At 42.3% G+C, this 24442-nt stretch overlaps 1 protein-coding gene and 1 long non-coding RNA gene across 2 annotated transcripts; one reads left to right on the top strand and one right to left on the bottom strand.

The window, feature by feature from the left end:
* Nucleotides 1-6558: 6558 nt before the first annotated feature.
* Nucleotides 6559-11870, bottom strand: LOC133625538 (uncharacterized). The gene is made up of 3 exons (XR_009818817.1): nucleotides 11675-11870; nucleotides 9426-9492; nucleotides 6559-6774 (listed from the first exon to the last, which is right to left on the bottom strand). It is a non-coding gene; the product is annotated as an uncharacterized LOC133625538 (long non-coding RNA).
* A 73-nt stretch (nucleotides 11871-11943) lies between these two features.
* On the top strand, nucleotides 11944-14280 carry OTUD1 (OTU deubiquitinase 1). Its single transcript, XM_010196976.2, has one exon. The coding sequence runs from the start codon at nucleotides 12201-12203 to the stop codon at nucleotides 13527-13529; it is 1329 nt and encodes a 442-aa protein (XP_010195278.2). The 5' UTR covers nucleotides 11944-12200; the 3' UTR covers nucleotides 13530-14280.
* The last annotated feature ends 10162 nt before the right edge of the window (nucleotides 14281-24442 follow it).

The following is a 24442-nucleotide window of genomic DNA, read 5'->3' as shown; positions in this document are numbered from 1 at the left end:
TTCAATTTCCTGCACAGATTACTTTAAATCAAAAGCACAAGTAGATTCTTCCAAGAGAGAAGAGAGGAGTGCACACAAGACAGCAGCACATTATCCTTGCCCGTCCCTGGAAGAGCAGCAAGACACAGGGAGCGTTGTTAAATAGGTACGACCAGTGTTTAGGTGAAAACTCAGCGTACAGACGTTCAGGAGCACCAATGTGAGCAAAACTTCGGACGCGTCCGGTCTCATGGTCGATAGCTCCGAAAAACGCTGAGCACGGCCGGTGTCACTTCAGAGACCGCTGGGGAACCCGCAGCTGTAAAACCAGGCCGGATCTCCACAGAAAGCGATCGTGCCCACACAAGCCGCGGCTCAGGCAGCGACCCGCCCCGGCACCGCCGCTCTGCCTCCCGCCCCTCCGGGCCTGCGGGCCTGCAGCCGGCGGGGGCGCTGGCGGCCTGGCGGGCGGCCCTCCGCCGGCCCGCGGCACCATGGCAACCGGGCGGCGGGAAGTGACGCGCCGCGTCGGCGCTGGTGCGCAGGGAGGCGGGGTCCGCGCCGGGCCCCGGGGCTCGCTCGCAGGCCCGCGCCGAGTGAGCGCTCCCTGCTGCACCGGCCCCGCTTCCCGAGGGACAGGCGCGCTTCGTGGAGTTCTGATTGTCACCAAAATCCACAAAATCCGCAAAATCTAGATGTTTTTCTCACTCAACACGCATTAATGTGCTTGGATAACCTCTTCCCCACCCTCAGCCACTCCTCTCGAGCAGCTGGCTTACCTATTAAGCTAAAAGCACAGTGATGTTGTTATAAATGGTTAGAGCCTGACTGGAGAGTAGTTATCTGAAGAAAGTTCATGTGCTCCTAGTTAATTATTGTCAGGTCGAGAAACATTTTCCCCACATGGCATGTTTCAGAGAGTATTGCATATAGCATGGCACCCAAACGCAACAATGCCCACTGCACACTGACCACCCTCAACTTCATTCACCTCTCCCTCCTCCAGTCTGCTTGAGAACTGAGGTGAGGTAGGCGAACACACAGGTGAGAAGTTCAGATGGACTTTTTTAAGCTGCTCATTCTTACAAGAACGAGAAGAAAATGTGGAGTATGTACAGAGCAGCTTCAGTGCTGGAGGCAGAAGAATGAATGTTGGGCAATTTATGACTGCAGGCTACAAGAAGGTGATGTCAAATATGAGGCTAAGCCATTATGAGTATAACAAACTTCTGCTTTCACATTCTAGTTTTTGCATGGTTAGGAGACAACAGTGTGATAACCAGAAGCTATGCATAATTTTCTCATAGCTCACCCTTGATTAAGTCCACCAGAGAGTATGGAGTAACTGGAAAAATGTAACAAATGAGCAATTACACGAAAAATAACTTCAACTTTGCATGAACACAAGTTATACCTAGAGAGATGTCAAGCACTTAATAACATGACATAGACATAGCACAACTGTGTAAATATAAAAGTAAAGCAATGACATACCTAATAGAAACAATAAGGGGTTTTACACAGAATTATTATTTCTAATGGAATTGAATTTTGTAAGGATTAACACCTATGGCTGGCCAATGTGATAGATAATTTGTATGGACCAGGTTATGGACTCAGTTTCCTTTATCCAGAAGAATAAATCTCCATTTATGTTATTTGGAGTTATTAGCATGGATCAAACCATTTCAGATTCTGTGAATCCACAAAAGTGTCAGAGACCTATGGTTTTGAAAGAAAAAAATGTGTCTTTATCCCCAAGAATGAAAATTATTTTATTAATTGCACCTTTTCTGCAGGCTCTGAGCACTATCTCATTTCATCCATAAAGACATATGGAAACAGATACAAACTGCCAAGATAAAAGGGCTACCTTTGTTCTCTTCCTTGAGCTCAAGGTGAAATAGATGTAAAACAGCAATCTCTTTTTATTGGTGAAATGTAATTGGTAAGACATTTAAGATATACTACAGGAGATAAGTCATAAAAACGTTCACAAATGTTACTTAAATGTATGAAAAATGAGGTTTCTTTATTAAGACACACATGCTGAGTACTAGTTTAAAATGATACATGTAAGTGAGGTATTCTCAGACATTTTCTTTCAGTTAGGAAGATGATCAGGGTAATTGAACAAAAGGCAGAAAATTTTACTTGGCTTAAAATTCCCACTTGTAAAACCTGTATTACTTTTAGGTCACCTTCCAACAATAATAATGTAAAGCAGAGTGCATTTTGGTTGGGGAGAAAGTCTAATTTCTACTGTAAACAGAGAAAAGTTTATTAATATAGGCTGGAGTGTGACGTTGCAAAAGCTGACAAAAAATTACATCAAAGTCTTTATGACATGTAGGAATCTGATTACATGTTAAGGAAACTTGTTTTCTAATGCCATATATTGCTTCTGTACATATGAGAGCAGCAAGTTGTATCCATTAGAGGATCTGAACAGAAGATTCACATTTAAATTACTGATTAAAAGATTCATACTTATTTATGAAAACTAAAAAAACACTAAAAGAAATCAGCACTTTGTGATATATTTCATCTTGTGTTGGTTGTTTTCTTATTTTTGATTACAGTCTGGTCTTAATTCTTCTAACTACTGTCTTTATGTTAAGTAGCTCCATGCTTCACATCCTAATTACCTACTGCAGCCATCATAATCTTGTTTATTTAGAAATATCTTTGCTTTCTAGATTGGGCACAGCCAGCTATTGATTATTTTGAGATAAAAAAAGTTATTTTTATATAGTTTTCATTCATCAAATTCCCTGAAATGGATTTTATGATATTTTAACTCAGTTAGGAGCTGCTGAAAATGGTTTTGGAACAGTACTGGTGCCAAATCTTAAAAGGATAGTATTTATGGTATAATAAAAAGATGGTTTTAACTTTGGAAAATGAGTTTAGTTTTGATGTTTGAACATGCAATCCTACTTGTCTCTGATTTGTGTCCTGTCTCTCCAAGAGCATTGTTGTTTTGTTGGACAGGGCTTCTGTTGTCTGTGCAGGGAACACTGGGACACCACAAGCAAGAGACTGGGCCTCTGCATCAGCACTGCTCTTCCTCATCAAGGCTTCCCACTCAGCTTGGATGAACTTGACCTCTGAGGAAATGATGTTTAAAGTAACAAGATACTTTTTATTGCTTAACTAAACCACAGTATTTAGGGTCTGTTGTGTTAGAATGGAACAACAAAGCTTCTGTGGCTGTTTGTGATGTGGCTGTTCATCTCTTTGGCCCGGAAATGTTCAGTTTCAGTGACAGGATGGGACTGCCAATGCACAATAAAGCTCCCCTTCCCTTCCAGCTACCTCAGGTTTTTGCCTCAGATTCTAATGGTGATCATTTTACACATTGTCTCTTTTGGATGAATTCATCAAGAGTTAATGTCAGCTTACTGATTTCTACCTGAGTCTCCCAGGTTCACATGCTAACAGTTCTTGATATTTTTTCTTACAAAACAAAATCTCTTGGTCCTGTATTTCAGGGAAACACATATTTTTCTAAGCTAGAGTGAGTCATGATACAAACATGACAATTACAACCATACATATTTCCTATTTTTCTCATGATCTGAGCCATGATTGTTGACCTAAGAGAAATACAATATAGCTGTTTTATTCTGTCTTTGTTTGAAAAATCCCAGATCTTCAGATGCTTCTGGATGTTCGATAAAATAGCAGCAAATTTCACAAGAGAGAGTTGCTCTTTGTTTTAATTAATTACACTAGTTCCTTGGACATTTTGGAAGAAAAAGGTGTAGTGGCATTTTCAGAAGGGAGCTGTATTTGCAAGGGGAGAGAATGGCAGGTCATAACCCCCCCAGGAAACTGAGATAAATGGAATAAAAAAGTGGGACAAGATTTGGTTGCACATTAAGATCAGCCTTTGCCAAGCTGTTGTCCTACTGCCATCATCAGGACATCATCTTGGTAGGACAAGAGGAAATGGGCTCAAATTGCAACAGGGGAGCTTTAGATTAGATAAGAAAGAACTTTTTCACTGAGAAGGTTGTTAGACACTGGCACAGGTTTCCCAAGGAGGTGGTGGAGTCCCCATCCCTGGAGATCATTAAAAGAGGTATAGATGAGGTGCTGAGGGACATGGTTTAGTGACGAGCTTGGCAGTGTGGGTTTAGTGGTTGGACTCGATGATCTTGAAAGTCTATTCCAACTGATATGATTCTATGATTAAACCATAATGGTGCTCACATTCCTAGGCCACTCTGATTTCAGCATGCTGTTACTAGTATTCTGTTACCAGGATCCTTTCATAAAATTATTTGCAATTATGTCATATCTGAAAGCCAAGGCTGTGAGTCAAGACTAAATTTATTCATTGCCAGTCAGTATCCATTTCTTTTTGGCCAACACCACCCTTTAACTTGATGAGCTCTTCTCAATCCCTGGTATTTAATCTGTGATGTATTTATAGAGATCTCTTCTCAACCTTCATTAGATAATGCAAGCCAAGAATTCTCTTCTTGTTAGACAGTCAAAATGCATACAGTATACCAGATGAAGTTTCACGAGTCCTTGCTACAAGAAATATTTATTTAGGATATGTTCTCACCTGCTGTGTCCTAGGATTCTATTTGTGTTTTTGAAAGCTACATCACATCAGAACCTACAGTGATTCTGTAGTTTTAATAGTGTGTGTGTGTCTCTCGCCTTTCCTGATGGTTTTCCACAGATGAGATTCTTCTAATAGCAGAAATACTGACCTGCCACCAGGTGGGAGATCATTCATTTTACACTGTCAAATTTAGTCCAGTCACATAGGCAATTCCACCTCTAGTCTTCAAAAGTTTCCTATGTCATGTTTCAAACATCTTCTTTATTGTAAAAAAGCTGCTCTGAGTCATTAGTGAAGGCCAATGGCACACTAAGTGCCAGTGTAATGAACGAAAACACTAAAATCAGTCCCAGGATGGATCTCCAGAGAGCTCCACTAGCAAATTTCTTTAAATTATCTTCAGTTGTCTCTCTCCCAGCCAAGCCCATTGGGGTTTTTTTTTAATGTATTTCTTCTCCTAGTCCCCATCTTTGTTGGACTGGTAATGCCTCATACTATGCAGTGTCGGAAACTTTATTCAGGTACACCAAGGTTGTACTAAATTTCCTATAGTAACTTTAGATGAAAATCTGAGAGACATACATAAACCCTTCTGTTTAGTTGAAGGGCCTAGGTCTGATACAGTAACCTGATTATATTTGGGATTCTTACTCTGAATTGTTAATTAACAATTAATTTTCATTAAATTGTGCTTGTATGTACATCACAACTTGAAGAACGTTTATATTTCCACATACAGATAATGTAACTTTTGCAGCCAGCGCTTCTTTGTAACAACTTCAATGTTTCCATTACATGTGAATAAGTACTGAAACCCTCAAATTGCTAAAACAGTATTTAAAATTTCAATAGATATTCACTCAAAGCATCAGGAACACTGTTTTGTATTTCAGGCTGAATGAGTTAAGATTCTCTTCTGATTGGAGTTACCAGTATAAATCCACTAACTGGAGTTTAGCTGTTCCTGACTTCTTCCAGTGAAAATTACGTCAGATCTGGTCTCACTGTTATAAATGCTGTTAAATTACCTCTTGCTATATTAGAACTTTGGAAATGTCAAATCAGAAAAATAATTCCACATTGTACATTTAGATACTGTAAACTAGGTTAGGAAAGGTTTAATTATTTACACAGAGTAGGACATTGGTCAGGGTGAATTGATGTCGCGCCTCCCTCTCCAATGGCTATGCCTGCATTATTTTCTCCTTAGAGAGTGGGGGTAAATAGCTGGATCTGACCTTGCTGTAACAGTTAGCTCTGTGCTACATGGATGGAAACAAATCAGGTTTTTAATTGTGATGAGGTAAGTTCTTTCCCTACATTTCATCAGGGCTAGGACATGACTTGCTGGACTGGTCTTGTAGCACGTAACCACAGCCCTTTCCCATAGGAAGGACTCGGCAGTGGAACAACAAAGCTGGTTGCTGTAATTACGTGCTATTCCATGACTCTCAAAGCACAAATGATGAAATGTAGTTTTCTGCAGCACTCACCTCTCTGTGTAAAGTGGTGTTTCCTCCCTTTGCTGCTTACTGGTGGCAGAAAGGTGGGGAAAAGTGTGCACTGCAAGGCTGTGGTGCATGTGAATTGATCTGTTTCCAAAGCCTTTCTGTTGTGAGGCCACACAAGGAGGTGCTGGCTACTTGTCACCTCACCAGAGTATTTTTTTCACTTCAAGAGTTAGCAGTTTTCTTACTCTAGCACTTCTTTTCTACTATAGTTATTTTATACTTACAGGTTTTATCAAGATTAATGTATTAATAAGATTTCCTGTAATTGTGAGTGGCAATTTCCTGCCTCTGGTATTTCTGTATTGTCTGCTTCCCACACCTCCTCACAGTCTGTCCTCATCAAAATTCTGGCCTGCTCTTGGTACTAGCCAAAATACCTCCTTTTCTTCACCCCTGTGTTTGCCATTAATCAATATGAAAGGGAGAGAAAGAAGGTGACTATTTCATCTCCTATAACTGGTAACGAATTATAGACATTGCAAACACTTTTATATCTTGCAAGGTTTATTAAAATAGCAAAGCATAGAATCATAGAATGGTAGGGTTGGAAGGGACTTTTAGAGATCATCTAGTCCAACTCCTCTGCAAAAGCAGGTCCACCTAGATCAGGTCACACAGGAACATGTCCAGGCGGATCTTGAAGACCTCCAAGGAAGGAGCCTCCACACCCTCCTTGGGCAGCCTGTGCCAGGGCTCCCTCACCTGAACAGTAAAATAGGGTTTTTTTAAGGTTTAAATGTAATTTTTTTGTGTTCCAGCTTCATCCCATTAAAATGATAACCCTTTCTGAATGTCATACACATTATAAAAATTGCTTACATCACATTATTACCACTAGTTTGGGTTTCTTAGAGGAAAGATTGTTGTATATCTCCTCTTTTCCTGATAGCACCTTAAAGCTCTATGCTCAGTGACCACCACAAATGCCTTCTGCACTTCTGAGTAGAAATGTGAGACTTGACCTGCGTCATTGCTCACATTTAGACTCACTTAGCAAGTGAGATACCACCTGAGACCTTCAGATACGAGCAAATAACTATATTTATCACCAACAGCCCTTTTTCCATAAACTCTTGCCAGATGATGTCATACAATGGGTTACATCTCTAATGGCTAGTGCACCCATACAGTTAAAAAGATTCAAATAATATTTTAACAGGACTGTATAGCAGAAGCTGGACAACAAATTGTGAGGCAAAGCTCTCTGAAGCACAGCCCTTGCTTTATGCAGCGTATATACGTGAAAGCAATTTCCTTTCGATGTTAGTAGTACACTTAGGGCTGAATGAAGTAGGTAGTCTATTTTGTACCAACACTTAAGCCATCACAAGGCAACTGGCATCAGGAGATGGAAAAAAGAGACTTGGAGTGGACAAAAGCAGAATTGGTTCTTTTGGCAGTGCTGTTATCTGGTGACATCTTTACAGGTTCATTAACTACATTCTGAATAAGATACTTGTAAGTTGGTAATTTTATGAACGGAATGATACAAGATATGATCACCTGCAGGCAACAGAGGATAAAAACTGATGACCCAGAAGTTCTGTCCAGTTCCAGCTTATATGTGTTTCTTCCTTGTATTGGAAGATACTTGATATATATCTATATCTATATCTATATCTATATCTATATCTATATCTATATCTATATCTCTTTCTATATATTTATATTAATTTTAAAATGTTTTCCTTGATATACTGCTTCAAATTATTAATTAAAAGTAAACAATTTTCCAACTACGTATGAAGATGTAATAATTCATTAAATACTTCAGCCAGAAATACCTTTGGCTGAAGGGCTGTTATGTTGGCAGAAAAGAAAAAGGCAGTGGAAATGCTTATTCAGCACAATTCAATATATCATTTAAACTAACTTCTCCCTTATTCACCAACAAATGTTCCTGGTGATGTAATTAATTTGTTCCTTCTATGTCAATCATGTACCAACCACACATTGAAGTTAAAAGGAGTTCCACTCTCAGGCATCCAGTTTTACGTCAGTGAATACCAGTGTTGTTCCACAGCTGTTTTTGTGATCCTAGTTTGCCTTTGAAACAATCTAACCAATTCCTGGAATGTGCAGTGTAACCAGTGATAGCAGGAACCTCCAGAGAAACTTTAACTGAGGGAAATGGTTACACTGTATTACTGCAGAGATTGTTTCCAGATCTATTCTGTAGTAGCAAAGGACTGTATGTTACCCTGTAATGAGTGAACCAGAACTTGGGAATGTTTGTTTACAGCAGACAGCAAAACACGTCTCCATACTGCCTTCTCCTCACTTTCCAAACCTCTCTAGTGCCTGCAAGGCCACAACCCATGGGCAAAAGCAACACAAATGGCAAGTGCAGGAATATTATGGCAGCAATCAACCTGCATGTCCTGTGTCAGCCAGGCCACACTAAAGCAAAGTTTAGTTTTCCCATGGAGCCCACAGCAGCTCTCTGGGTAGCTTTTTGTCAGTGAAAGGCACCACAGGCACAATGGTGTGCCCATGGCTTTTATAGATACCCTTGCCTTGAAGGCATTAAAATTCTTCTTTGAAATTAATTTTTCACAAGAACTGTATTCACAGCACTCGAATATTCCTCCCTGGAGCACATCACAGTTTAGGGCATTGTGGCTAAAACCAGATGTCAGACATCTAAGAATAACGACCTCTTAGGTGTGTGCTGATTTCTGGTAAGTGCGAGGCGAAAAGCTGCAAACCAGCCATGAGAAGCTTATGCTGCAGCAGCTCACTGGGATTTTTGTCACTGATCATCCAGAGGGACTGGTTTCCCCCAGGAGCAACTACGTGTGACTAACACTGGGTGCTCAGCTACAGAAAATGCTGGTTACGTTACACTGTTGGTATTTAATAACAATGCAGGTAAAACATGCCAAGGTGAGCTTCTCTTTCCATTTACTTCACATGAGAGGTAATAAGTACGCTAAGAGCAGTATGCTATTAACACTAAGACAGTGGTATAACTGTTTGTTGTGTCTCTCAGTTACCTAGTAACAGATTTTAATGGTATTTTAACCTTATGAGCAAGCTTGCTGTGTGCATTGCAACTGAAAATATAGGAAAGATATTATGTGTTTGTAAATGAAAACAGAATCAAAGAACCATCCATCTGCTCCCATTGCTGAAAACTGCTGGCATATTTAGCATGTATCTCAGAACATTCATTTGCTCAGAGGTGAGTTTTTTGTCCAGAATGTGCCATAGCAGAGAATCGGAACACTAGCACGATGCTAATTTGGGCATACATAATAAATCTGTTTCTTTCCTCACATGAAGCACCACAAGCATTGTACCCCATCATACTGAACAATCGGAATGAAACAGGTGCCCATCCATTCACGTACCACTGTCCCAAATCACCTATGACTTCGAAGAGGCAGAGCAGTCATCAGTAGGAGTTTCTGCAGTATCCTGGAAGGAAGAAAATTGAAGCTTTGAATGACAGACATGCTCCTACTCTGTTGCATCCACTTACTATAGTCTGAGAGAAAGAGCTGCCTCCCTCTCTGTTACCCAATAACAACTTTAAGCCCCCCATCTTGTTGCCAGCTCTGGCATTTACTAGCAGAGCTGCCTATTACGCAAAACCAGAGATACCTTCTTTATATATCTTTAGAAACTAAAAAAACGTAGGCAGAAGGGCTGGTGAGCATGTACATCTTTATTATAGTAACAATGGACAAATCCACAATGAACAACTACTGGCACACTTAGAACCCTCGAGGAGGGAACAATTTCCAGTGACTTTATATTCAATCACCTATGAATATACTAGAACATACTTTAACTTGGAAATAGACCTTGTCAAGTTTTGACCAAGAAGTCAAACTAAACAGGAATCTTTTGTTTGGTCCAAGCCTTCATTTCAAGGAGGGAAGATTTCAATTTACCACATTTTGATCAGTAGATATTTCTTTCTAAGCAAGGATTAGTCCAGAAATAAAGACTCACTGACTGAACTCATGAGCTAAATTTAAAACAATGTTCTGAACATTCTGAAATACAGGAGTCACTCTGTAATTTCAGAACAGTTGTAGTATCTTATCCCCCTGTAACAGGCTGCCAGAAATCCCCCTGGCTAATGCCCATCACCATTTCTTCTGAAGATATCAACTTTCTGGCTGTAGCAGGTAAGTCAGTACATTTGGGCTTTGATTCATATCTGATACACTTCTTACGTTTCAACTTGAGAGGCAATAACTTGGGATATATATTGGCCCTGGAGATTTTTAGTAAAAGGTTCCCAAAGATGCATGAAATTAGCTGTAATGTTTTATCCAGAATAAAAAAGAGTGGATGTGAAAAGTCTTCATATAAACATCCACAGTTTTTAGTATGAAGGATTTCAGCACTTTTTCCTTCAACGTGGAAGTTAGCTGAGGGGATCAGAACACGTTTGCTGTGTAAAGGGAACCATATTGTGTTGCTGGTGGTCTTGGAGTCAGCTGAAGGGACTGAAACAAGAGAGGAAACAGGTCCCTGGATGTGGATCCAGAAAACAGTCAAGGCTGCAGGGAAACAATGATTTTTGACATTGCAGTCTGATGCAAGTGATCCTCTTTACTCTTTTAAATTAATGTAAATGGAATTTTTTCAGACTATCCAAAGAAGGCTTTTTATTATTGTTACTTGTTATTATTAGTTTGGTTGGGTTTTTTAATAGTTCTGTTATCTGCTTGAATCATTAAAGCTTTTTGGAAGGTATTTGAGGCTGTGGGACAGAATCCATAATATCACTTTGGTATTACATGTAGCAATAATTCCTTTCTCCCTCATTTTGGCAGGAGTTAATGTCTATGTTAACATTTGATCATCATGTAAACTGGTGTTTCTTGGTTAGAACATATCAAATCTTCTACGTACAGATAACATCCCTGCTCATGGACAGAGTTAGCTCTGATTTTCTTTATACCACAGCTAAGGCTAGAAGATGTGGCTCAATTTTAAGACACTATAGGCATTAATAAGCCAATTATGAATGATCTTTATGAGACCCGTATTTTAAACTCAGTCTCTCCAGTTATTATGTGATGATTTATACGATATCTTTTATGTACGCATACATTGTATTTTCCAAAGTAGCACTGCAGGTGGATGAACAGCAGCTTGTACCCGTGACAGTCAGAAAACTAATGAATATTATTCCTACCCCAGCTGCAAATTACGAAGCATAGCACTGCTTCTATGTAGGCAGAAGCATCTTCCCGTTTCAACAGTAACATGAATACAACATAGAATCACTCAAGGGTAGGTAACACATTTCCAGTAATTTATACTTGATAGTCAAGTCTAAAAATCAAACCTCTGGGCTGATAAATGGCCTTAGGAGGCCTTGCTTTCCCTGCTTTCCGTAGCGTCTCCCACGCCGGCCGCAAGCAGCGTTGCCCTCTTGGAAGTTCCCGTTACGAATCGATTTCCCAGCCCCGCGCGGCAGGAATGACGGGCCGGCAGGGCGGCACGGGGGCGCGGGCTTTTCTCCCCGAAACACTGCTCAGGCCAAGGCACTGGTTGCCCTCGGCCTTCCCTCGCCTCCGCCTCCCTCTGCCCTCCCCGGCTGCCGGCCCTACACGCCAGAGCTCAGCTCACCACGCACCGCTCGGAAGGGAGACCGCGGACCGCTCCGGTCCCGCGCCGCTGAGGGACGGGACGGGACGGGACGGGACGGGACGGGACGGGACGGGACGGGACGGGACGGCCGCGCAGCCTCCCCTTCCGCCAGAGGGCGGCTCGGCGCTCGCTGACGTCCCGCGCAGCGCCCGCACCCCCCCTCGCGCATTCCAACGTGTCTCGGCCCTGAGGTAAACACGGCGCGGCCCCGCCCCCGGGCGCGGCCTCCAGCAGCTTCGAGAAGCGCCCGAGCGCCGCGGCCGCGCGCACCCGCGGAGGGGCCGGGCCGGGGCCGCGCTGGTGGCGCAGTAGGAATTGGCGGCGGCGCGGGGCCCGGCCGGCAGCCGGGGCTCACGGGGGGCGGGGCGGCGGCAGCGGCAGCGGCCGGGGGGGTGATGCCCTTGTTTATTTTTACCCGGACGGCTCATCCTCTCCGGCAGCCCCAGCGCGGCCCCCGCCGCCGCTCCCCGCCCCGGCGCCGCCTATAAAGCGCCGCCCGCGGGGAGCCGAGGATGCAGCTCTACAGCTCCGTGATCACCCACTACCCAGCGAGCGGGACGGCCACTGCAGCCGCCGCGGCCTCGCCGAGCACCGCCGGTGTCTTCAAGGTCTCTCTGTCACCGGGACCCCCGTCCGCGGAGGCATCAAGCACCGCCGGCACCGCAGGCCCGAGCCCGGCCGCCGAAAGCTGCGCCAAGGACGGCTTCGTTCCCGGCGGGGGAAGCAGCAGCAGCAGCAGCGCCGCCGCAATGCCCGCCTTCTCGTCCTGCCTGGAGGTGATGCCGAGCGGCCCCGCGGCCGGCCCCGGCGGGCGGCCAGCTGGAGGGCCGCAGTACAGCTCCTGCGCGCAGGTCACCGTCAGCCGCCGCCGGCCGCTGGAGAGGATCGTGCCCATCCGCATCGTGCAGCGGGCCGAGGCCCCCGGCGAGCTGGTACCCGCCTCGCCGCGTAGCCGCGCCTGGCTGGAGGGTATCCTGGAGAGCATGCGGCAGGCCGGGGGGGACGGCGAGGCCGCCGCGCTGCCGCCGCCCGCCGCGGAGCCCAGCAACCGCAGCCTGCGCCTCAGCGAGCACTGCCAGGCGCTGCAGGCGGCGGCCGCCGGCGCCCAGCCCGGGCTGGTCCCTGGCTGCCGCACCGCAGAGAGGAGCAGCAGCCAGGCGCAGCCCGCCGCCGGCCCCTCGCCCGGAGCGGAGGAGGAGGACGAGGGAGCGAGTCCCGAGGTGCGCCGGGGGCCAGGCGGCAGGCCGGAGCGCAGCGAGAAGCTGGCGCTGTACCTGGCCGAGGTGGAGAAGCAGGACAAGTACCTGCGGCAGAAGGGCCGGTTCCGCTTCCACATCATCCCCGACGGGAACTGCCTGTACCGCGCCGTCTGCAAGGCGGTGTACGGGGACCAGTGCCTGCATGGCGAGCTCCGCGAGCAGACAGTGCACTACATCGCCGACCACCTGGACCACTTCAGCCCTATCATCGAGGGCGACGTGGGAGAGTTTCTCATTGGCGCTGCCCAGGATGGGGCCTGGGCCGGTTACCCGGAGCTGCTGGCCATGGGACAGATGCTGAACGTGAACATCCACCTCACCACGGGTGGCCGACCCGAGAGCCCCACTGTTTCCACCATGGTTCACTACCTGGGGCCCGAGGACCCGTCTCGGCCCAGCATCTGGCTGAGCTGGCTTAGCAACGGGCACTATGATGCTGTGCTGGACCGAGTGTGCCCCAACCCGGAGTACGAGGCGTGGTGCAGACAGACTCAGGTACAGCGCAGGCGGGATGAGGAGCTGGCCAAATCCATGGCAGTGTCCTTGTCCAAGATGTACATTGAGCAGAATGCCTGCTCTTGAGACCACTTGGGCCGCAGCCTGGGAGCTTTGCTGCAGGGACTGAGACAGAAGGTGTGCTGGCTGTGATGGTGATGCCTTAATCCTTAATGAAGCAGCAGCACCCCAGACTGAGAAGGACTGTAGATTGCGGGGGGACGAATACAAACGTGTTTGTGCTGTTCTGTTGTAAAAACTTAGCCTCGGATTATTTGCAAGCAGATTCTCCGTGTTTGTGTCTCCCCTCCTCACCGTCTATTTTCTATAAGAATGTATTTTTTGCACAATATTTTTAAACTGTTACCTCCATCTTCTACATCTTGCATTAGTATCTGGCTTTCAGCTGTACAGCCAAAAATATTTGTAAACCGTTTTTGTAAGTAAGGCTTATGATGTAACAGCTATTTTTTGCTGTGTTTTTTACCCATAAACCTTATATTTTTACCAAATGAAGTTGATGTCAAACTGACCCTCTCTAGTAGATGAAAGCAGTGTGGCTATTTTATTAAAAAAATTGGTTTAGTTTTGCAAGATGAACAGACTGTTTCAGAACAGTTGCTTTCTCTGCCTGGAGCACAGGACAGGTCCTTTGAGCCAGTTGGAATGCAGCTACACATGAACAGTACAGGGAGCAATTGACTCTTCTGTATTTAATTACTGTTTTGAGTAAACTGGCCTCTTGTTGCCTGGTTGGCTCACCCTCTGCTCCATTTATATTATTTATCTGTAATAACAACATTAACTTGCAATAAAATGTTGTGACTAGATAATAGTCTCCTGCTTTGGCAATAATTGCCTTGGCTGCACCTCGGTGTTTGTGTTCTTGTTTCTGGGGTTATGGTGTCTTTTGTATAAGCCCTGCTGCTTTTTTGGCACTGGTGTTGCACCAACAAATCATTATCTGATCACAACGTTTTATTCACTTGACGTTATTTTCTAATCAAGAAGTGGGGGATGGTGTTTTACCTTATGGTTTAAAGGAGGAAAGAAAAGTATTTAAATTGAGGTTGGGATGGTTTGCTGGATCAAACATTTAAATGTTTCCAATCTGAATTCTGTCTCTTCTGCTTTCTGATTAACTTGTTAGATATATTTATTAAGTAATGCAGTTTGTACTTTTTTATTTTGTAATATATTGTGATTTTGGAATTTATACTGTTATTTGTATAATAGGAATATTCACAGCTAAAGCGGAATGAATAAACGATATAATTTTACTTGTGCTCTTTTTTTCTTACCTTTGTGTTCCTGGTGTGGTGAAAAACTGCAGGTGGGTTCTCAAGACCCTTTGTTTAGCTTCTCTGCCTTAGTTTCCTCAATCAAGGGGTGGGGGGAAAGGGCATGGCACTGTACAAAAGCAAACCAGTGGTAATTCTGCTGCCTCTGAGCATGTGAAAGAAATGCAGACATTTAAAGACAGTTGTAGTTCTTCTGAAACTCAGGAGATCTTAATGTGTCTCTTTGCCAGTGAGAATCAGTTTTGTGTATTAATATGCCTTAAAGTAGGTGTTCTGAAGCATATTGCCTGGGCTGGTAATACCAGTGATTGCGATGAACCGTCTCTCTTCTGGGCCGTGCACACTTAGGCTTGGGTAATGGGGAGTCTCCCTTCTGCAGCCAGTCCCAAATTTTCCCTGTCACTCGTGGTACCTTAGCAACCCTCTTGCTAGTGGAATAGAGGTACTGTCATAAGGAAATGCAGCTTTTTGCTTATCTCATAGGATGAAAATACCTTCCAAGTTGTTAACTGGTACTCTGCATGCGTTTACAGATTTCCTTAAGCGACAGAAGGGTACTGGTTTAGGATTAAAAATGAACTAAACAAATGCAGCAGTCTTAATTGAGCACACTTGTTGAGCTGAATAAATAGCTGCAGATGGATTGTGTGTGTATATTGTGTACTTTTATGGAATGCAAAGAGTAGATGTAAACAAACTTATGTAATTTCCACAATATTGCTAAATGCAGGCTATTGTTTTTCCCCATTTGCTTCACATACAGACATGCTTTTTCTTTAAAGGTCAAATAATAGTGGAAAAACCCGTCTTGCTAGTGCATTGTTGCTTAACTTAATCTCTGGAAAGCAGTTCTGAGGTAAGAGCAAGGCAAAGATGCAGATGCAGACATGCACGTGTTCGTGAGGAACAGAGGTAGCTGAGTAAAACTCAGATGTCTGTAAACATAAAAATAGGAACAGAAATAGTTGAATAAAACTCAGGTGTCTGTAAGCACAAAAATACTAATAAAGCATCAGCAAGTATTAATGTGCTTGAGTGATCAAAAACTTTGACTCCAGACTGCTTAAGTTTTCGGTTGGATGTTATGAATTCATTCAGTGTTGTCAATATTCCAGACTTTAAGACCCCCCCATTTATTTAGTCTTTTAAAAATTACCATTTTCAGCTGTGTCATGAGTTGTGATTACAAACTTTTGTTTGTGTTTTGTGGCACAAACCTTAGAAACACTCAGCTAAGCATGGAAGGATTGATATTGGATAGTGTTGACTGTGAGATCCAATTTTTATTTTATAATATCAACAAAAAAAGTAGTGTTAAAATGTACAGCAGAGTACATTTTGTTTGGGATATGTACATTTTTCATTGGGATATGTTCCCACAGAGTTCCTTAGCAATCTTGATGCTACTGCATGAGTCACAGAGGCATGCAGACAACTGTAAGGAATTGAAAAAAAAAAGTAGGTGACTTGTTGAACTAGTTTGCAAAGACATTGAAGATGTATCGCTGAAGCATGCAACAAGGCACTTGTTTCTGCAGTTTGCATTACATACTGATCTGAAACGAAATGGCAAAAATGGCACGTCAGATCTTTCAGGCACATGGAAAGTCAAAACTTTTCTTCATAGCTCTGGTGTTTAAAGTTCAGCCTCAAACACTTGTGTTCAGATATAAATAAGTGGCATCTTACCTGAGGAGCGGTAAAGGCAGTGATCCTAATGTGGACAAAGCTGTGCAAAACTCTTTGTAACAGTGTCGCTTGCCCTCAGCAAAAGCACAACTAGACCTAAGATGTCCCTTACTGTCCCCTCTTCAACAATTCCAGTAAAGAGAGAAGTACAAAGGCCGTCCTTGCTCATAATTTCAGTACCCGATTATTTTAACCTTGGCTAATCACTTGCATAACCCTGCTAATCCTTAGACCTGTCTGAGGACACTGGACTCTTTATTATTGACAGTGAGAAGGAGAGCTCAATTTTCAATATTTGCTTGGGTGGTCCTTTAAGACAAGTAGAAAATACTTTAATTCCAAACTGAGCAAATGGCAACTGGGGTCTACTCCTGTAGACTCCTCTTTGACAAAACCTTGCAATGCCACCTTTGCTTATATTTTGTGATATGAGTGTGATTTTGCTCCCGTCAGATGCTTCATTTCAGGATTTTCTTAGGTTGCCAACACTATGTTCTGCTGTCAATAATTGTGCAATGGGTGTGTTAGAGTTTTTGTGTATATTGATCAGGCTCTGGTACACAAAGCAAGGTGTGCAAGAACTGATGAGTGGTGGGCAAATGGGAAAGGGAAGATTTGTGTGTCATTGGTCTTCCTGTCAGTCAATGATTTTCTTTTTTAAAATTCAGTGGATGATTCTTTCTCAGGATATGTGAAAGTTGCCTAATGCCAGCTACTGGGTTCATCTGTTCTGTTGTACTTGGCTGGTACATTACATGCGTATAAGATAAATCTGTTTCATTAATGTCACTTGTAAGTAAAAGTGGATTTCAGTACTCCTTGTTCATGTACAAACCCATGTGCATCTAAATGTTTCTTTTGTTTGCTTTTGCTTTTATTATGTTGGAATTAGTTGATAGGATTTTTGACTTGGTTTAGTGGTTTGCCAGTGTGCACATACATAGCTTTTCAATCCAAGCAGAAAATGATGGCAGATATCTCACAACAAAGGTAAATACCTGACATTAACTGTTTTTTGCTTTTTTTTTTTGCTTATACTCTTTCATAGGTGTTTAACAGTTTATTGCTATGCATTTGTAAGTGTTCCTAGGTTGCTGGTGCAAAATGAAAAACCCCTCATCTTCGGTGTTCAAAACATTCTCCTGTTTCTGAATGGCATGGTTGTATGAAATTATACAGCATACAGAAAGGTTGTGAGTAACTGAAGGGACATCAGCTCTGCCAAATGCAATTCTCTAGTCATCAGGACTTTTTCAAAGAGGCAGAATAATTTAAACTTTGAACTTTTTGGTAATGTACTGGCTGAGTTGTAACATGCACATGTGCATTTTAGTTGAAAATAAATAGCTTTTACATTTCCTATTCAGTTTTAATTTATAATGTGTCTTTTTTTAAAAGCAAGTTTATAGTATTAATGGATAGAAAGATATAGCAATGGAGTAATGTATTGTGCTTCAGTAGGTTTTTTTTCTGGAGTTAGCATTTAAAATCTGTTTTAGACATGGAAACCCATTCATGGTGTTCAGATTGCAAACAGAGAGATAAAACACTAGCAAGTTCCAGGTTTCTGTTGCACAAGTGATTGTTATTCCATCTCCTCATATATTGATTGCAATTACTGAATAAGATCAAGCATCTTTGGAGAAAATAGGAATGTGCAATTGTAGCAGTTTCACGCATGTGCACACATAGAACTAATCTTTCCTGTGTGATCTCAAACTGAGCATCCCTGCATTTTTAGTGTGTGTTTTTGACCCATTATGTTTTTAATGTGTATTTTATTTTGCACTATTTTTATGGGAAGTTATAGAAAATGAACTGTTTATTCCTCCCTACGAGGCATGGTTAATAGTGTTTGAACCTTCACCAATGTATCACTGTTAAGCTGTGTAAAGATTAGCATCGCAGTGAAGATGACGATTGTAGGAAGGGAGGGTAGCTGCAGGGAAAGCTGGAGCTGGGAGATGGCTGTTAAGGAGCCCAGGTTGTCTTCCATCCCATTGTGTCCTGCATTCTTTTACATCCCAAGCATGTGGAGGTCCCGACTTGCAGTGGGCCGTGCTGTTGGTCTGATGAGAGTGTGCAGCTAGCTCACAGTTTTTGCTTCTTGATGTTTAGCTACAAACTTCTTACCCTGTAAAGGTTTTAGAGAGGCTGCAAATGAAAAAGGGGACGCAACACCCTAAGAAAAAAAACAACCCAAAAAAACCAAACAGAATTTGACAGAGAAAGACGTGGCACTTTTCTTGCCTGCAAACTTTTGTTGCTAAGTATTGAGTTAAAGCATGGTGGAATATCAAAATGATTTGCAAGGACCAAGGTAATTTTTAAAATCACATAAGCAGAAATTGGCAGCTTTTAAAGATTCCATTTATACTTTATTGTTAAAATTCATCTATAATTTCATTATCTAGACAGCATTATTTTCATAGGAACAGGGATCCAGCATTTTTCATGCTGAAAACTTCATTATTTTTCTAAGAGTAAAACTTCATTTTTCAGCTATTCAACTAACCAACATTTCTGAGCAAGAAAACTCAGGGTTTCAGATCTTTACATGGGGTATGGAATTTAGTAAGCTCTGTCAATTTAACCTAATATGGCTAAGAGCAGTACTTCTCTCCATTGCTGATTCTGTACTAAAGTTTAGATGATCGCTTTTAGAAATAACATGATCTTTGGAACTCCAACTGAGCTTCTTTTGGTATATTTTTAGAGAGAGCCTGTGGTCAAAATACACTCCTTTTGTAAATAAATAATACAGTATAGTTCATACCTAAATTGCCTGTCTTCTATGTGACTTCAAGATTGAGCTTTGACTAAGCAATTAAGCAGTTAAGCAGTGTGTTTATATGACTTGTTTGCTTACCTACCAAACTTCAGCTCCACTAGACTAAGTTACTCAGCGGGACTGGCCTTGTCTTTTGTGGCTTAAGTAAAAGCAATGACAAAATTATTGTCTCATTAATTAGTGACACGATTCCTATTATTCCCGTAAAGCCTATCTGCAATCTTTTGATTCTTCTTTATTTTAGTTTTTGATGATTGACAGTTATTTGCCTGTTCGAGTTCAACCTTGGAAACTAATTATACTGTAAACCAAAACCTATTTACATATGGCATTTGAATAAATTTAGGAGTTGACAGCTATTTTGCTGTTTACATGTAATTGGAGGGAAAGGTGGTACCCAAAATGGAGCAGTTGTGAAAGGACTTGTTTTGCTCTGAAAGATGGTTATGTCAGCTTACAGATCAGCATTGTGACTGCTGATTCTAAAAGCTTTAATGCCCTTATGTTATTATTTCTTAATAATAAGGAAATAATCCGTTTTCTCTCACAACATGTTACATTTTTACTAAACTGAGAATTGAGACACAAGAGGCTAATAGTGGTAGATTAAAAAAGAACATTATGTTCTGTTACTAGGAGCCAGGAAGTCATTGGTTTTTTTCTTAATTTATTTTCAACCATGTCTAGTATCTGGTGAGAAAATCCTTATGTGTGAAAAAAATCTTTTACTTCAGATTTATACTGATAAAAGTGGTGAATAAGACATTCCTATCTGAATGAGTGTCTTTTATACTGCAGAGCGTTTAGCACAATAAAAGTGCAGTTCCACTGAGACTTTGATGAGATACAGTATTACTAACAGCACACACTTTGCTGATATCTGAGAACTCCATCTCCATTTGAACTCTGTTTTTTTCTTTCTTTCTTTTTTTGGCATGCAGCTTATCTGACTTACCTGGAGGTAAATATTTATGGATGTTTTCTCCGTTAGGTGACTCTCCTTTTGTATATACTCACATTAATGTATGTAAAACCTTTGTGTGAATGTGATTCCTAGTAGAATTCCATTTGTCAGCTAGTATTTTACAGCAGTTGCCCTGAAGAGGTCCTATAACCTCTGAAATAGATAGAAATTGTATCAAAATACATGCATTTGATATCATTTGTATAGTCAGTTTCCTCTCCTTGTAGAGGAGTTTTATATATCTCTAACCAGAGATAAAAGTGTTGTAAAATGGACAAAGAGAACAAATCTGGGCTCTGTTAATTAAAGAGTCTTCTAATGAGAAATAAGTATTGTGGAAAGCTTCATCAAGTATGTTATTACAAAGAGACCTGTTGGGATACTGTGGTATGTATGTTCTTTAAAACACTTTATTGTAATGCTGAAATTACTTCAACAAACAACCAAAAAAACCATCATCTTTTACAACAAAATGTTGCCTAAAATAGCTGGACAGCATTGCAGTAATTATCTAACTGTTCTGTCATGTATGGCATTGTCACAACAAAGTTTCTGCTACATTTGCTTCCAGGAGTCCTTCAAACTACCAGTTAAATGATCATTAACACACAGGATAACATTTTTCTTTAGCCTTGGCAGACTTGGGCTGTGGAAGTCAGGAGGCAATAAGATTCCTGAACTGTTTAACAATAGTTTGCCTGTACCTGTTTGCCAGCTTTATCTGGCTAACACCACCAGCACATTCTGCATTAAGCAGTGTCCAAAAGCTCAGTGATACCTGGGTTTATATACCTGTCACAAAAGCCTCTGTAATTTCAATTAAGAAGCTTGGCAGAACACATGACTGGACTAGACCCCCATGTAATGGATACAGGTTATATACCACATTGGGTATTAGTTGTATGCTCACATTTGAAGCTGCACTATGTACCTGAAGTACGCTTTGATTGCAGGAAAGACTCACCAGGCAATTACAGCATTTATCTGTGCAGCTATGCATCCTGGGTCACCTCAGAATTCTTTGGGTGAGTTTAACCCAAATTCTCTCTGGCCAAGCTGTCCATCCCTGGGAACAGTCAGGCATGTGTCCCCCAAGAACTGGTGCCTCAGCCCTATGTCTGCTAGCTCAATACCTGGCATGGGACAACTTGAAGAAGGAGTAGTGTCAGCGAGTCCTGAGCTTGGTGCATCAGCGCCATTCCTTGGATTACCCTTTGAAACTAATTTCTGTGGCATTATTTGGTGAGTAAACAGCAAAAGAGTAATACCAGAGAAAACATTACTTTTTGTTGTTATCTGGAAGCACACATGATATATTGCACCAGACTTGTCCTCAAGTGACAAAAGTGAAACTCCTTCAGGTAGATGACATTTGAAAGGAGCCATGGCATCATCCCAGAGGCAGGTTATGCAACATGAACCTTGGCAGTGGCCTCAGCCTTAACATCTCCACAAAATCATTCTGTCAACTAGGCTTCTAGCCTGTGAGACCAAGTAGGTAATAGTAGATGCTCTACTTCAGTCAAGGGATTGAGTTAATCTCTGCTAAGACATTTGGTGCTTCCTAAAGCCTTTGAGCTTTATCTCAGTGCTCTCTTGATTGAGCTCTAGCCAGCCAGCAGCTATATCAAATCTCCTTTGGTCACTTGGTATTGATAGAGGAGGCAGACAAGGAAGAGGTACTGTTGCTGTGCAGGGAAATTTGTGCTCCATCATATCTAACTGGTTCTCCTAACAGTGTTTTCTATCACTCCTCACTAGCATGAAGTGTGAGGAAAAAGAAATTGGAACACAGGATCCGATCTCTCTCACTATTCACTTAAAATCTCTCAGAAATCTTGAAATCTTCAAATGTTTGGGATTGTTTCCAGGGACAATGAATGCTTTCAAAGCTAGACAGGAGAGTAGCACCTGATGATAGGGAACTGCTTAAAATCAACAACTGCATCCTCCCTTGCCCAATTTGTTCTTGACACAGATGCTTCAACTTCCAGTCTTCTTTATTTTTAAATGAAACTGTGATATGAGGTCAGATCTTACGTATAGATCCCTTTTCTGTGCAGATATTTGTAGTGGTTGTGGATGAGGAAAGAAAATAAATAGACAAACAGAAAAAATTGCTCGTATATACACCAAGCTGACTAGGAATGGATTACTTTTGCCTCCCCAATAAAAGATTAACACTTGGAAAGAGTAATTTCACACTTCAAGCCTTCTTTAGAGAGCCTTATTCTCACTAAATATTCCTTACATTGAATGCATGCCTAAGCATTTGCTAAATGCTCTGGAGAGGGGATCAGGACTGTGCTGGCAAAAATGTGTCTGTTTCTGAGGTTACAGTTCAGCACGTGAGGAAGCCTTGATTTTCAATGACCTGACCTGTGGGTGTGCATCTCTCTATGAACTTTGCCTTCACTTCCTTGGCAGAAAAATGCTTTTCACGTTTTGTGCAAAACTTTACCTTTTCCCACTCAGAGATGAAATATGAACAGAGATCTTGGCTCTTGGGACTCAAGTGAAAAGAAACGTTAGAAATTTCCCATCTGATAAGACTGACTTTATGTGCTGTTTTCAATTTCACAAGCTTTATGGTGTAATTCAAACACACAAGCATGAAAAGTAAGTTTGTAAAAAATTATTAATTCCACCTTTATAGACTTTTAAAGTAAGTGCTCACAGCTGTGTTAAGTTTGGGAAATGTAAAGGGAATTCTGAACAGGAAATGTTTTGGGAATAGGATGTTATAAAAAGCTGACAGTTCTTGTTCTTGTGTGCTTCATTGTAAATTTTCAGCTTTAGTTTCTTAGGGTAGAGAAAGAAATTGAGAATGTAGCTTATTTTGGCTCTTGACTGCTATGCTGCTGGGCCAGCTTGTCCCATCAAAGCCCTGAACCTTGTCAACTTCCTGAAAGAACAGCCTTTACCTCTGGTTAATGTAGATGGGGAATTAAATGCAAAGTTTGTTACACAGATTCTCAAAAGCAAATCTTTGAAGGGGAGAATGTAATAGCCATGGCCCTGTGGAAGTTCAGCATCATCACATGTACAGTATTTGAAATGTCATTTTCTTACCTTTCTTCCTTCTATGCTGCCCAGTGGATTCAAGAAATAAAACTGTAGCTTTTTGGGGTATGTCTATGCTGCAAAATGGTGCCGTGCAGAGACACTATGTTGAGCTGAGCAGGTGCAGCAGCATTGCCATGGCAGCGTGGTGCTTGTTAGGTAAAAGGAAAAAGCAGATCTCTGAAGGAGGTTAGTAGGACCTTGAGCCATGTGGTTGTTTTATTATCACTCCTGGTACATACAGAGTCCTGGGCACTCTGACAACACTTGGGAGCACAGGTCAGTTTACAGGGATTTAACTCTATGGACTACAGTTAAATTAACATGCATTTACCAAGGGGAAATCCTGTTTGACCAACCTGATAGCCTTGTATGATGGTGTAACTCACTGGCTAGATAAAGGGAGAGCCCTGGACGTCATCTACCTTGACTTCAGCAAGGCCTTTGACACCATTTTCCATTACATCCTCATAGGAAAGCTCAGGCAGTGTGGATTGGATGAGTGGATAGTGAGGTGAATTGAGAGCTGGCTGAATGACAGAGCCCAGAGGGTGGTGACCAATGGCACAGAATCAAGCTTGTAGCCAGTGAGGGTTCCACAAAGCTTGATTCTGTGCCCAGTCTTATTCAACATCTTCATCAACGACCTGGATGAGGGGACAGAGTGACCCTCGGCAAGTTCCCTGATGACACCAAACTGGGAGGACTGGCTGATTCACCAGAGACTGTGCTGCCATTCAGCAGGATCTCAACTGGCTTGAAAGTTGAGCAGAGAGGAACCTGATGGGGTTCAACAAGGACAAGTGCAGAGTCCTTCACCTGGGGAGGAACAACCCCATGTACCAGTAGAGGCTGGGAGTGACCTGCTGGAGAGCAGCTCTGCAGAGAAAGACCTGGGAGTTCTGATGGACAATAAACTAACCATGAGCCCACAATGTGCCCTCATGGGCAAGAAAGCCAGTGGCATTCTGAATGCATTAAGAAGAGTGTGGGCAGCAGATGAAGGGAGGTGGTTCTCCTGCCCCTCTACTCTATCCTGGTGAGGCCTCATTTGGAGTCCCGTGTCTAGTTCTGGGCTCCTCAGCTCAAGAGGGACAGGGAAGTGCTGGAGAGAGTCCAATGCAGGGCCACCAAGATAGTCAGGGGACTGGAACATCTTTCATATGAGGAAAGGCTGCGGGAACTGGAACTG

The sequence above is a fragment of the Colius striatus genome, chromosome 5 (genome assembly GCF_028858725.1).
Source record: "Colius striatus isolate bColStr4 chromosome 5, bColStr4.1.hap1, whole genome shotgun sequence".
NCBI classification, from domain to species: domain Eukaryota; kingdom Metazoa; phylum Chordata; class Aves; order Coliiformes; family Coliidae; genus Colius; species Colius striatus.
Note: the sequence above shows the minus strand (reverse complement) of the source record. Positions and strands in the feature narration are given on the sequence as shown.

Excerpts from the sequence above, each read along its gene's own strand:
- OTUD1 (XM_010196976.2), top strand. The coding sequence starts at position 12,201 with ATGCAGCTCTACAGCTCCGTGATCACCCACTACCCAGCGAGCGGGACG.